A 15,966-nucleotide genomic window follows, 5' to 3' on the forward strand; every position below is an offset into this window, starting at 1 on the left:
AACTTATTTCATTTGTGCCTGTGATAGAAACTTACTCAGCAACCAAATTATAAGTTGGTTTAAATATGAACTCAAAGTCATGTATCTGCCTACAGCTACAGGTCAATAGAGTTGGCACACAAACCTTCACTACCTTGTGTAGATAGCAAAGTCAGACACTATTGTACCACTATTTATATTGTATAAATGTTGACCATCTTCCATAATTCATTTGAATTCTGGAGAGCTAATCATCAAAATAAAGATGTCTGCAAGACTTGGAAGTTTACAAGCTAATCATGTAGATAATGATGCAATAAATTCTTTAAAATTTGAATGCAAGAGTACAAATCCCACACGTTTGGTCAATGTCACACCTATGTGAATCATGCACTAATAGCTTGACTTCATGCCTTCTGACCTTTTGATGTTTACTTGTTTGCATTTTGTTGATCAAGAAACTGTAATAAATAACAACAGATTCATTAACAAAGTTCTTTGAAATATAGCAGCTTTTCTTGAATTATGGATAATCAACACAAATTGGCTCTTCTCTGTTTTTCTGGATTCACTCTGTTGTTTTTTGCTACTGGTTGCATTGATGCAGAAAGAAGAGCTCTCTTGGATATAAAGTCATTGCTTATTGACCCTTCGAATCGATTAAACTCATGGAAAGGTGAAGACTGCTGCAGATGGAAAGGAATCAAATGTTCAAACTTGGGAAATGTTGTATCACTTGACCTCAGGAATCCTAATCCAGAGAGTTTTTTCGTGAACCTTAATTCAGAACTTATTCCAGCTTCTTCTACTCCAAATAAATCGACTTCCCTTCAAGGTACAATATCTGGATCATTGTTCATATTGAACCAAATTCGTTACCTTGACCTCAGTTATAATGATTTTAAGTTTTCCACATTACCATCTGGATTGTCAAACCTTACAAGGCTAACCTACCTCAATTTCTCAAATGCTATGTTTAAAGATGTTATCACAACACAATTTGCTAATCTTACTTCATTAACACAGCTTGACTTGTCCTGTTCTACTGAGATCATCGACTCTTCCTCCCTTTCTGTAAGCTTAACATCATCGTCAAGGCTCGTTTCTGGTTCCGTGTTTTCATATATTCCTAATGGAAATCTGTACTCCTCAAATCTTAACTGGCTACTAGGACTCACCAATCTCAAGGAACTAAGGTTAACTGGTATTGATCTATCCGAAGCTTCTCAATCAACTAGTTGGGCTGAACCAATATCATCTCTTACTAACTTGAGTACACTTTACTTGTCCAACTGTAAATTGTCCGGAAGAATCCCTATCAATCAGCTTCTCAATCTGTCTCACCTGCATTCTTTGATTATGGATTCCAACAATCTTTCTTCCCAAATACCAGACCAGCTAGCAAATATAACTTCCCTTTCAGAACTTGATTTAAGAAATTGTAATTTGCATGGTTCAATCCCTTACCTTCCTCAGCTGAGAGGACTGTATGTGGGATACAATTATGGTTTAACCATTGATCTTAATTCCATGTTTTCTGTCCCCTGGTCGAGGTTGGAGAGGCTGGATATACAATATGCACAAGTAGGCGGATCTATCCCAGATTCCTTTGCCAACACAACTACGTTGATTTCGTTTGTTGCTAATAATTGCTCAATCCAAGGATCCCTACCTTTGTCAATTACAAATCTTTCAAGCTTGGAAATATTACAGCTTAATGACAACAACATAAGAGGCCATCTTCCACCAACGTTGTCCAATATGAAGAGCCTTTGGTTTTTGTCTTTATCACAAAATTTTTTGAGTGGATCCATTCCTGTAACAATTTGTGGCATGGACTCTCTCAACTATCTTAATTTGTACTACAACCAGCTGACTGGAGGATTACCTGAATGCATTGGCTACCTTCCAAACCTATCTATCCTTGTTGTTACCCGCAATTTTCTGGTTGGAAGTGTCCTGATCTCTTCGTTTCAAAGTTCTAATCTACGAGTTATAGCTCTAGGATTTAATACACTATCAGTGAAGACAGATATTGATTCCTCTAAACTCAACTTTAATCTTCAAGCACTGGAACTTGCATCTTGTAATATTGGAGGCGGAATCCCAAATTTCATCAGTAATCAAACTGAACTTTTATTTTTGGATATGTTCAACAACAGTCTTTTAGGATCGATCCCTTCTTGGTTATTCAATCTACCGTCACTTTCTAACTTGGATCTTTCGGAGAATAGCCTTGAAGGTACTATCCCATCACATATTCAATTGCACTCCTCAATATTTCCAAAATCATTAAATTTGGTGAACAACAAGCTTCAAGGAGCCATTCCTACCCAACTTGAGAATGTTGAAGTCATTAACTTATCAGGTAACAATTTCAGTGGCCTTGTTCCAACGCCAATTGCATCTAGTGTAAGATACATATCATTTGCTGGAAACAAACTATCTGGTCAGATTCCACCATCCTTTGGTAATAAAGTGAATGCTCTGGAGGTCCTTGATCTCTCTAATAACAGTTTGTCAGGGAGGATACCGCTAAGTTTAGGAAATTGTAAGTCTCTTGGTTTTCTCAGCCTTGGAGGAAACAATCTTGATGGCAATATTCCATTTGAACTCCAAGGTGCAAAAAATCTAAGGTATTTAGATCTGAGTGGCAATAATTTCAATGGAACATTTCCAAATGTTATCCGTAGATTTCTTTCCCTCGAGGGTCTAAACCTGGAAAACAATAGATTTGTAGGACGAATACCAGAGTTCATTGGTGAACTCTACAATCTACGTCTACTTGTTCTGGCATCAAACATGTTTAGTGGATCAATTCCTCAAGAGATAATGAAGTTGGAGAAGTTACAATATATAGGCTTTTCAAATAATAGTCTGTCTGGTCTCATTCCTGAGACGCTCAAAAATTTGAAGACGCTAACTGTCCGACCTACAGATGGAACTATTTTAGGATTTCTAATTTCATCTGCTTTTGTTGGCGTTGAATTAGATATAGTAACAAAAGGATCATCATATCAGCTTGAGTTGGTGTACTCATACCACAGTGGGATAGACATTTCACTCAATGCTTTGACAGGATCTATTCCCATAGAGATTGGTCTTCTACAGGGTCTTTCTATGCTGAATCTCTCGCACAATCACCTCTCAGGCGTGATTCCAAGGACTATAGGGAATATGAGTGATCTGGAATCTTTAGATCTTAGTTTCAACACACTGAGCGGTGAGGTGCCACAGACACTGTCAAATCTTGATTTTCTTGGTGTTTTGAACATATCATACAATAACTTGAGTGGAAAAGTTCCAGTGGCGCCACATTTAGATACACTCGACAGATCTGGTTTTTACGGGAATCAATTTCTCTGTGGTGCTCCGGATGTAAAGATTTCATGCAACAATAATGAGTATCCTGCTATTGAAACAAACAGTGAAGCCAATGATGCTGAAGAAAACTTGTTACTGTATGTCATTATAGCAATGGGATATGGTTGTGGCTTGTCTGTATTCTTTCTTGTATTGTTCATGATGACAGAGAAATGGAAGGAAATATATTGCAGGATCACTGACGGAATCGTGTTACGAATCATTGAGTACTTACAGGGAGACAGAAAGAGAGTATCCGAGTCGTGGTAATATTGGAACAATCATGCAAGCCTTTGACACATGTTTTGCAAATTTTATTCTAGGTTATGTTGTTACAAATTATATAATCCATTGTTATAATTACCATTCTTTTAATTTTTAGTAACAATTAGTAGCCGTAATGCACAATTTGAGAATTTGTTACTAATTCATACAAGTTTACAATGGTTTTACTGAACAAATAGAATTAAAATCGAAGTACATGCATCGCTGTTCAAAATGTGTATCAAAATCAAATTAATCATCAGCATAGGTAAAAACAGTTGCAGCATTTTCCATTTGTTATTCAAAAATGAAAATAAAAAATATTTCATACTTCTAGTTGACCTACTAATGTAAATTCAAGCTTACTGTTGCGACATTTAAATGGCATTTCGCAGAAAGTTATTTTATCCATTGCTTTGTTGTCTTTGCTCCTGTTTGTTCAGATGCAGCAAACCTGAGATAGATTTAGATCCATGCTTCTTAATCCTTCAGAATCAGAGTTGAGAAGTTTGTTGAAATATGGCATTTGCTCAAACTCGAGATCTGGATACTTGGACAGCCTCACACATGGTATGTTTGAAGAGCCTAAGATAATGCAGCTTGTCAAATCTTTGTTACGTAAATAAGGTTGTCGATTGGTTATCATTGGTCCTAAATAATTTGCAGCTATTACAATTTCTCATAACATAATAATTTGTCCAAGAATGAAATATGAGTCTGAGTTCTCAAGTCCCTGCTGGCAGTTTGTTTTCCTTAAGGGGTATCCTTCTGACAAGCTGTTAGAGACCATTCTCTTGTTAGACGTTGTGACATGTCTCGTACAATCCCAGATAAATTGCAATTTTGTACATTCTGTTCAAGAGCATCTCCGATAGGGTTGCTAAGATAGTCTTGTATAAATTGGTTGATTTATCGGAAACTGAATGAATTTTTTTTACGGGGTTACATTAAATCTCGTTCTTTTCAACCTAGCTCTGACAAGAACACACATCCGGAAATCAGTATGTTTTCCGCAAAGAATATTTCTCAATTTATTAATTTCCTCAAAGAATATAAAACTTACAAACAATTCAATTTGTCAAAGGTGCAAAATCCATGTAAATATCAATACTGTTTAAACTTCTACAAATTTTGTTCAATGCTTAAATTAAAAACTTCAAAAATTATGACAATTTAGGAGCTATTCACTAATCTGAATATAGTATAAGTTGATATTATTTAATGTATGTTGTTGTCTGAATGAATTCAAAGTCCTATATCAGACTTGTTCAATAAACGCGGGACACAAAACTTCACCATCACCTAATGTACGTACAAAAGTCGGACACTCATATATCACATTCATATTGTAAACCTGTAGACAATGCTCCAATTTTCCTTGAAAAAAACCAAGTCTACAAAACCCATAAGTTTGATCAATGTTACACCGAAACTACTAATAAATTGACTTTATGCCTTGTTTGTTTTTTAGTTTGATCAAGAAACTGCAATAAAAGATGACATTATTTACAAGGTGACGGTATTCAATACTCTGGGAAGCATCAGCTCTTGCTAGAATGATGAAAGATCATCAGAAATTGGCTCTTCAATATTTTTGTGGTTTCACTCTGTTGTTTTTTGCTAATGGTTGCATTGATGCTGAAAGAAGTGCTCTGTTAGATGTGAAGACATTGCTAATCGACCCTTCTAATCGACTAGACTCATGGCAAGATGATGATTGCTGCATATGGAAAGGGATCGGATGCTCAAGCTCGGGAAATGTAGTATCACTTGACTTAAGGAATCCTAATCCAGAGAGTTTTTCCGTAAACCTTAATTCAGAACTCATTCCAGCTTCTTCCACTGTTTACAGATCCACTGCCATTCGAGGTAAGATCTCTCCATCATTTGTTCACATTAAAACAAATTCGCTACCTTGACCTCAGTTTCAATGACTTTAATTCTTCAACATTATCATCAGGATGCTATGTTTGATGATTTCATCACAAATCAGCTTGCTAATCTTACTTCATTAATAGAGCTTGACTTGTCCTGTTCTACTGAGATTACTGACTCTTCAAATAATTCTGTAAGCTTAACCTCTTCGTCGAGGATCACTTATGGTTCCCTCCGTTCGTATATTCCTAATGGTAATCTTTACTCCCCAAATCTGAACTGGCTACTAGGACTAACCAATCTCGAGGTAGTAAGATTAACTGGTGTTGATCTATCCGTGGCTTTGTGAAAGTTGTGAAAACTAACTCTAAACTTAGAACACAATGTAGAAGATGATGAGCCAATTGTAAAAATGTATTCACAGTTTTTGTTTTAATGTTACAATGCTTAGTCTGTAATCTATCCAGACTGTCTACATAGTCTGTAATCTATCCAGACTGTCTACATATATACAAGACAGAGAGCAAGTTTGTTACAAATCCTAACTAACTTCTTCTGGAATAAATTAGATGTTGTGATGTATGAATGATGTCAGTATGATGCATGCCAACTCTATGTTACTCCAACACCCCCCTAAGTTGGAGGGTGGAACATACGCTCCCAACTTGCCAACCAATAAATGGTGTTGAAAACCCAGACAAAGGTTTAGTGCAGATATCAGCAAACTGATCTTTGGAAGGTGTATAAGAAGGAAATAAGACCAGAAGCAAGCTTTGTGCGCACAAAATGACAGTCTAACTCGATATGTTTGGTACGTCCATGGTAGACAGGATTTTTGGCTATGTAGATAGCTGCCTGGTTATCACACTTAACAGATATTGGAGTAATACCAGCCACTTCAAGTTCATGTAACAGGCAAGTTCAGACGTCAATCTCCGCAAAGATCTAAATTCTGCTTCTGCAGAGGACAAAGAAACATTATGTTGTTTCTTTGATTTCCATGAAATAAGGCTACCACTTAGCAAAATGATAAATCCACTAACAGACTTCCAGGAGTTTGAGCAAGCTGCCCAGTCTTGCATCACAATATGCTTCCAAAGTGAAAGAAGTATCCTTAGTAAACAATAAACCTTGATTTGGAGCACTTTTGAGATATCGAAGAACCCGAACAACAGCATCCCAATGAGGTTGCCTAGGAGCTGACATAAATTGACTAAGATGTTGAACGCAAAAAGAAAGATCAGGACGAGTGTTGGTTAGAAAATTCAGTTTGCCAACTAATTTTCGATATAGGGAAATATCAGACAACAATGTTTCTTGATCAGGTAACAATTTTTCGGTTAACTCCAAAGGTGTGAGTACAGGTGTACTATCAGTACAATCAAACTCTTTGAGCAAATGCATGGTGAACTTTCTTTGAGATATAACCATTCTATTTGGAACTTCAACAAATTCCAGTCCTAAAAAATAGTGAAGTTTACCGAGATCTTTGATCTTGAAGACGGCATCTAAGTAAGCCTTAATAACAGATATCTCCTCATAGTCATTTTCAACTACTAAAATATCGTCGACATAGACAGCCAAGTAAACTACCAAGGTCCCATTTTTCTTATAGAACAAAGAAGAGTCATTCTCAGATGCTGTGTAACCCTTGGTCAGTAAAGTTGTCTTTAATTTCGTGTTCCAATTCCTAGATGCCTGTCTCAACCCGTACAAGGATTTTTCAAGTTTGCAGACCAAAGTGAGATCAGTAAGATGAAGACCAGGTGGGGCAGTCATGTAGACATATTTAAATAAATCACCATGTAAGAAAATGTTATTGATATCTAGATGAAATAAATCCCATTCTTTTTTAACTGCAGTAGCCACTAGACTTCTTATTGTAATCATTTTGACAACAGGTGAGAATGTTTCTGTAAAATCCACACCTTCAATCTGTGTAAAACCTTTCACAATTAATTTGGCCTTGTAACGTTCAATGGTGCCATCTGAGTTTTGTTTTACTTTAAACACCCATTTACAAGAAATGGGCTTCTTCCCTGCAGGTAGTTTAACAAACAACCAAGTTTGATTAGCTTCCAAGGCTGAGAATTCTGCCGAAATGGCTTTCTGCCACTCTGGATATTGAATAGCTTCATTGTAAGAACTGGGTTCAGACGGAGGTATCACATATGGTACATATATTACAGCAGTAGATAGGCAAATGCTGGTACCAGGTGAAGCAACAACATCATCAGAAAGAGAAGTCACGGTATAAGAACAAACATTTTCTTGACATGTATGATTGACATTGGCATAAGGATGCACATAATCAGTCAAATAACTAGTTAGTTTAACGTTTCTTGTCGATTTTCTAGGTGGTGGTAATGAACTTTCAGTAGATTCCATATTAACGTTCTCTATTTCAGGAGAATCAGGAAAGTGAGGATTATAAGTGTGAGAAGAACTCAAAGAATTTTGAATGGACGAATAATGAGGTGAAAAAGTTTCCGAAACCATATCAACAACAGGTAAAGAAATAAAGTTTGATGAAGAATGAGAAATATAGGGAAATATATTCTTATGAAAAATGACATCCCTCGAAATGACAATGGTTTTGTTCTCAAGACTAAGAAATTTATGTGCCTTTTTACCATACGGATAGCCCAAGAATATACAAGGATTTTCCAGAGGAGAAAACTTGTCTCTACCGGCCTTGGTAGTACACACATAACTCAAGCAACCAAAAGACTTGATATTAGAACAGTCAGGCTTTCTTCCAAACAGGAGTTCATAAGGTGGACGGCCTGACAAAAGCTTTGTGGGAAAACGATTAATCAAGTAAGTGACAGTTAAAACACAATCCCCCAAGTATTGTTTAGGTAGTTTAGATTGAAACAATAGAGCTCGTGAAGTTTCGAGTAAGTGTTTGTGTTTACGTTCCACAACACCGTTTTGTTGTGGTGTGTGTGAACAAGACGTCTGATGTGAAATGCCTTGTGAAAGAAAAAAATTCACTGGTGACTTTACGGAGGCCCAACTCCAAGGCATTATCAGTCCGTATAGACTGAAATTTACAATGAAATTGATTTTGAACCATTGTACCAAAATACTTGATAAATGCTTTTACAACTCAATAGATGAGTCCAAGTGGTTCGAGTGAAATCATCAACAACAGTAAGAAAATACCTATGTTTATTATAGGTTTCAGTGGAATAGGGACCCCATAGATCGACATGAATTTATTGAAATTTCTCAGTAGAGCGAATGGTACTTCTAGGAAAAGGTAGTCTACATTGGCGTGCTTTTACAAAAACATCACAAACTGAGATTACATCAGCACTTAGTTTATCAATATTACATAAAGAGTTGAGTTTTGATAGAGGCAAATTCCCCAACCTAGTATGTGAGACTAAGGCAGAATCATTAGTTTTACTATAACTGAAATGACCGGAAAAAACAAAAGTAGAAGCAGAAGGAGATGAGCAGTGTTTAACATCAGAAGTCAACAAATAGAGGCCTCTCTGGGAATTACCAAGTTCCAATAGCTTCCTCGGAGAATGACCCTATAAAATACAAGAACCAGATGTGAATTGAATGGTACAGTTTAGATGAGTCGTCAATTTACTGATGGATAATAAATTGTACCTGAAATGAGGGACATATAATACATCAGTTAATATGATATCATGTATCAAAGGGACTGTTCCAGAATATTGAATTGTGATCAAATCTCCATTTGGAAGTGTGCTATGAATGGTATGTGACAAGAGAGACAAAGAAGTGAAAAGGTGTTTTTGTGAGCACATGTGATCACTGGCTCTACTGTCCAGTATCCAGTTCATATTTTGAGAATCAGAAAAATAAGCAAATGAAGGCAAGATAGAGATATTACCTGTAAAATTTGCAGAACTAACATTGGATTCTGAACTCTGATGAGATTTTAGCAAATTGACAAGCTGTGTGTAAATGTCAGATGACATGTTGTGAGTCATGGTAGTATTTTCAGTATGGGTATTAGAAATCCCAGTGTTGGTGCCACAATTAGCAGTCCCAACTTGTGGTGAATCAGAGATCTCCACCTGAGCAGCCATCCTTTTCTGACCAGTAAAAAGTTTGTTGAACTTAAAATTTGGTGGAATTTCATGCAACTTGTAGCATTTGTCAATTGTGTGGCCTGGCTTCTTGCAATAGTTACAGTGTACCTTCTTTCCATCAGTGAACTTCTTATTATAAGTTGCATATTATCCAGACCTGTTAGAGTTAACAGTTAGGGAAGCAGAATCTGCCTGAAAATGATTAGTGACATGGATCTCTCTTTGTGTTTCTTCCTGTAATAACAAGCTATATACTTGTCCAATTGAAGTGGTGACTTCATCAGAATGGAGCCCCTTATAACAGTAAATGAATCATTCAAACTCATCAAGAATTGAATCATACGCTGATCTTGTTGAAATTTTGACAACTTTTGAGATGCACCACAGGTACAACTACAACTACAAGCAGGAATGAGACATAGAGAATCAACATCATCCCATAACATCTTGAGTTTGGTGAAGTATTCAGCCACATTGCAATTCCCCCGTGTGATTTCAGCAATTTCTTTGTGCAAGCTAAACAACTGTGCTCCATTGGACACACCATACCTTTCTTTCAATTCACTCCACATTCATGAGCGATTGTCGAATAGATCACACTACGGCCTATTGATTTGGAGAAAGCTCCCAAAATCCAAGATATGACCATATCATTATATCGAGACCAACTTTTGAACAATGTCGAAGTAATCAGCGGTTTGGTTATCGAACCGTCCACAAAACCGAGTTTATCTCTTGCAGACAAGGCTATTGACATCGATCTCTTCCAGTTTCCAAAACCAGTACCGTCAAACGGATCACTGACTAACTTTATTACGAGTAATAATGAAGATAGGTCTCATATTGCTGCTGCTGTGTTTAGTCTGAAGTCTCAGCATAAAACCTCTATCAGGAATGCTTTGGATTCTCAAGTGAATAAAGATTTGCAGCATTCTGTTTGGACTTAGTACTAGCTGTTGACAGCTGTAATTCTGTTAGTTTTGGTCAACTTAAGTTGACTTGCTTTCTGTATAAATACAAAACTAGTACTGGTGCTCTGTAATTTTAGAAGACATAAAACACTTATTACTTTTCTGTCATTTCTGGTTTTGTTGAACTGCTTGTTACACATTGCAGTATACACAAAATCTAATATGGTATCAGAGCTTTCATGACTGTTTTAGATCTCTTTTATCGCGAAGAAGATGACGATTGTGGCTTCGTTACATTTCGTCCTCAACACAAAAGTCAATTGCCATTGTTATTGAGCTTTTGAAACCCTAATTTCAGGTTTCATTGTGTTTTTCTTCATATTTCGTATGATTTTACAGTCAATTCGTTGCGATTGTTCTTGATTTTCAGATCGTGCTTGTTGCCTTGACTTGTGGTTGTTTTACTGAGATCTATTTGTTCAATTCATCTCTTCGTTGTGTACTATTGTCAGTTTTCACAGTCATGATGCGTTATAGTTATGCCAATGTTGTACAAGGTGTAGGATCGAGTAATGATAGGAATATTGTTACTGAAGAAGATGATGTTAGCTTGAATACGAATTTGAATGAAGGTGATAAACAGACTACTGAGCATATCACAGCTCCTTTGTATAACAATGATGTTATTGAAAATAATTCACATCCGCTGTTTATTCATAATCACGATCATCCAGGACTTATGTTAATTGCTAAGAAATTGGTTGGACCAGACAATTATGCTCCCTGGAGTAGGTCAATGCAAATCGCACTCAATGCTAGAAACAAATTTGTGATAGTGAATGGTACGTATTGTCGACCTGAAGTTAGTTCTCCTTTGTTTGCTCAATGGGAGAGAGTAAATGATCTGGTTATTACTTGGATTCTGAATTGTGTTGCGGAAGAAATTAGTGATGGCTTAAACTATGTTACTAGTGCTGCTGAGGTCTGGAATGAACTTCATGAACGTTTCTCAGGAGTCAATGGCCATAGGATTTTCCAGGTTATGAGAGATATACATAGCCTTGAACAAGGGAACAAATCTGTTGAAGTTTATTTTCATAAACTTAAAGGACTTTGGGATGAATATTCAGTTCTTGAGCCTACTGTTACCTGTGTTTGTGGTGCACAAAAGATTCAAGTGGAAAGAGATCAAAAAAGGAGGTTATTGCAGTTTTTGATGGGATTACATGATAGTAATACCACAATTCGTGGCCAGATTCTCATGATGACGCCTTTACCATCTGTGTCACAAGCATATGCTTATGTTAAACAGGATGAAAAGGCTAGACAGGGATATCAAAGCATGTTATCTGCTCCGACTCCTTTTGCTAATGCCATGGTCAATTATTCTGCAAATGCTGCTGCTAATACTAATTCAAATCCAGCTTTTAAGAAAGCAATTGTTCCTGCTTCTGGTAGACCTTTGTTGAAATGTACTTATTGCAATTTCAATGGCCACACCAAAGAAAACTGCTACAAGATCATTGGCTATCCTCCTAACTGGAAAAAGAAAAAGGATCAGACAGCACCTGGACCATCATCTGTTGGTCAGTTTAGATCTTTGCCCAAGAACACTCAAGTTAATGCTGCTGCTCAGACTTATCCTCAATCATCTGTTGTTCCTGCTGCTGATCATTTTAGTCAAATGCAACATCAACTTGATCAACTTAGTCACATGATGACATTCTTTGTGGGTAATGGAAAGAGTTCTAATAGCCCTGAGGATCACTTGGCAGGTATGGTTACTTCTGCAGCTAATCTCGTTGTTAGTAGTTCTAAATTTGCATGGCTTATCGACACCGGAGCTACAGATCATATGTGTTGCTCATTATCACTACTTACTGATGTCAAAACATTAAGTACTCCTATCAATCTTGCTTTGCCAACTGGAGCAACCGTTCTGGTCCACCAAACTGGCACTTTTCAAATTCATCCACATTTGATTTTATATAATGTGTTTTTTGTGCCTTCTTTCAATTATAATCTTCTATCCGTTTCCAAATGGATTTCTGATTCTGGTGGAACTGTACTTTTCTTTCCTGCTTATTGTGAGTTTCGAGCAGTCGAATCTACAGCCTTGTTAGCTACTGGTCGTTTTATTGATGGGTTATACCATTTAGAATTTCAGCCATTGTCTAGTGATAATTCTTTATCTGGTCAACCTAGCATCAATATTGTTAGAAATAAAACTGAACTTAGTGTTCTCTGGCATTTACGTATGGGTCATGCTTCTAATGATGTTTTACATCACATTCCTGAGATCAAATCTTTCGTTTTGGATAAATGCAATCAGCTTTGTCCTGTTTGCCCCATTTCTAAACAGACCAAGTTACCTTTTCAATCCAGTCATAGCCGTGCTGATGCCATTTTTGGACTCATTCACGTGGATTTATGGGGACCGTATGCTTCTCCTACTCATACTGGGTGTAAGTTTTTCCTTACAATAGTGGATGATCATTCTCGAAATGTGTGGACTTTTCTTCTTCCCTCTAAACAGCATGTTGTGTCTCAACTTAAAGGTTTTTTTGCTTTTGTGGAAAATCAGTTTCACACCAGTGTTAAGCAGATTCGTAGTGATCATGGTACTGAGTTTTTCAATACCACTCTTAATTCCTTTTTCCTTGACAAAGGGGTGGTGCATCAAGCCTCTTGTGTAGGTACCCCGGCTCAAAATGGACGTGTTGAACGAAAACATCGTCAACTGTTGTCCATTGCTCGTTCCTTACGTTTCCAGTCTGGTTTGCCCATTCGTTTTTGGGGGGAATGTATTCTCACTGCTACCTATATTATAAACAGATTACCTACTCCTGTGTTACTTCACAAATCTCCTTTCGAATGTCTTTATAAAGAGCTTCCTGATTACAGCTTGTTCAAAGTATTCGGGTGTTTGTGTTTTGCTTCTGTACATGATTCAGATAAGTTTGAACCTCGTGCTGTACGCTCTGTTTTCCTTGGTTATCCTAGTGATCACAGGGGATATAAGTTGCTCAACCTAGCTACTAAACAATTATTTGTCACTCGTCATGTTATTTTTCATGAGACTGAGTTTCCCTTTCTTACAAGTACTCATTCTCCTTCTAGTTCTGATCCTCATTTCCTTTCTAAATGGATAAATGATAATGATGTTCCTACTCCTACACCATTAGTGCATGATACACCTTCAAATGGTCCACCACAGTCACCACAACCATCTTCTTCTCTTTCTAAGTCTCCATCACCTGCAATACCAGCTGCAGATTTATCAGACTCTAGTACCAGTTCCAGTACTGAGATTTTGTTTACTGACTTGTGTCATGATTTACCTCCAGATTATGATACTTTAACCAATTTAGCTCCTGATGTTGATTTGGCATCTTCTTCTCCTGACCATCTTATTCGCAAATCTATTCGAGAACGCAAACATCCTACTTGGTGGTCTGATTATCAGTGTCAATCTACTTCTGTTAAGTATCCCATGGGTAATTTCATCTCCACTTCTTCTTTTTCTGCTACTCATGCTGCTTTCATGACTCACTTAGTGAAAAATAAGGAACCAACTTCTTTTGCTCAGGCCATAACTGATTCTAAATGGATTGATGCGATGAATAAGGAATTAGATGCATTGGAATCTAATAATACGTGGGTATTGGTTCCTTTACCCAAAGACAAACAATCAATCGGTTGCAAATGGGTTTATAAGATCAAATATCATGCCAACGGTGATATAGATCGTTATAAAGCTCGTTTGGTTGCCAAAGGGTACACTCAAGAACCTGGAGTAGATTTTCACGATACTTTCGCTCCTGTTGCTAAAGGGGTGACTGTAAAAACTGTTATGGCAATTGCTTCCTCTAAAAACTGGCCAATTTTTCAACTAGATATTAACAACGCGTTTCTCCATGGTGATCTCATTGAAGAGGTTTATATGGATTTACCTTTGGGGTACGTGGTGGATTCTACAACTGCACATTTTGTTTGCAAGTTAATCAAATCCATTTATGGTTTACGTCAAGCTTCTCGTCAGTGGAATAAGAAGTTGTCTGATTTTTTGTTGTTACTTGGATTTAAGCAATCTCTGGCTGATTATGCCTTGTTTGTTCACCAACAATCGGATCATTTCACTGTTGTCGTTATATATGTTGATGATATATTATTGACAGGCAACAATACCTCATTCATTGTAACTGTCAAAGAGGCTTTGCATACTAAGTTTAGTATCAAAGATTTGGGTCAGGCTAAGTATTATCTTGGTCTTGAAATTTCTAGAAATGAGACAGGCCTGGTATTGAGCCAACAGAAGTTCATTTTGGATATGTTATCTAATACCAATCTTCTTAATTCAAAACCACTTTCTATTCCTTTTGATCAGAATCTCAAGCTTTATGATAATGATCGTTCAGGCCCTTTGATTCAAAATCCATCTCTGTACCGAAGTTTGGTTGGCAAAATGTTATATTTAACATTTACTCGTCCTGACATTAACTATGCTGTCCATTTGTTGAGTCAGTTTTTACATGCTCCTCGTACAAAGCATCTTGATACTTTGTTTCGTGTTCTTCGTTATCTCAAATGCACAGTTGGGTTGGGATTGTTTTTTCCTGCAAATACACCTTTACTTCTTCAAGGGTATTGTGATAGCGATTGGGGTGGCTGCACCATTTCTGGTAGGTCTGTCACGGGCTTTTGTCTCCAGTTAGGGTCTTCTCTCATTAGCTGGCAGGCTAAGAAGCAGTCTGTGATTTCTCAGAGTACTGCAGAAGCGGAATATCGTGCCTTAGCTTCTGTTACTACTGAAATTATGTGGTTAAAATACTTGCTTGCAGATCTTCTTGTCCCTGTTACTTATGTTGTTCCTGTGTTTTGTGATAACCAGGCTGCAGTTGATATCGCTAACAATCCTGTTCAACATGCTCGTACTAAGCATATTGAATTGGATTGTCATTTTATTAGAGAAAAGGTGCAATCAGGTGTTATCAGTCCTCAGAAAATTTCTACAAAAGAGCAACTTGCTGATATTTTTACTAAAGCGTTGGGTAGTGCTGCTCATTGGTACTTTTGTTCCAAGCTTGGATTACACAATCCTTGTGTATCTTCAGCTTGTGGGGGGAGTATTACGAGTAATAATGAAGATAGGTCTCATATTGCTGCTGCTGTGTTTAGTCTGAAGTCTCAGCATAAAACCTCTATCAGGAATGTTTTGGATTCTCAAGTGAATAAAGATTTGCAGCATTCTGTTTGGACTTAGTACTAGCTGTTGACAGCTGTAATTCTGTTAGTTTTGGTCAACTTAAGTTGACTTGCTTTCTGTATAAATACAAAACTAGTACTGGTGCTCTGTAATTTTAGAAGACATAAAACACTTATTACTTTTCTGTCATTTCTGGTTTTGTTGAACTGCTTGTTACACATTGCAGTATACACAAAATCTAATAAACTTCATACCGGGAGAGTCAGATGATTACAAGTAATATGGATTATCT

At 37.0% G+C, this 15,966-nt stretch overlaps 1 protein-coding gene across 1 annotated transcript; it reads left to right on the plus strand.

Moving 5' to 3' along the window:
* The first annotated feature begins 504 nt into the window (after nucleotides 1–504).
* On the plus strand, nucleotides 505–3,612 carry LOC141673767 (uncharacterized). The gene has a single exon (XM_074480508.1). It carries the CDS (start codon nucleotides 505–507, stop codon nucleotides 3,610–3,612), a length of 3,108 nt encoding a protein of 1,035 aa, XP_074336609.1.
* The last annotated feature ends 12,354 nt before the right edge of the window (nucleotides 3,613–15,966 follow it).

Source organism: Apium graveolens, chromosome 7 (genome assembly GCF_009905375.1).
Source record: "Apium graveolens cultivar Ventura chromosome 7, ASM990537v1, whole genome shotgun sequence".
Lineage (NCBI taxonomy): Eukaryota > Viridiplantae > Streptophyta > Magnoliopsida > Apiales > Apiaceae > Apium > Apium graveolens.

What these genes read in the sequence shown, in the direction of transcription:
- LOC141673767 (XM_074480508.1), top strand. Translation starts at nt 505, where the DNA reads ATGGATAATCAACACAAATTGGCTCTTCTCTGTTTTTCTGGATTCACT.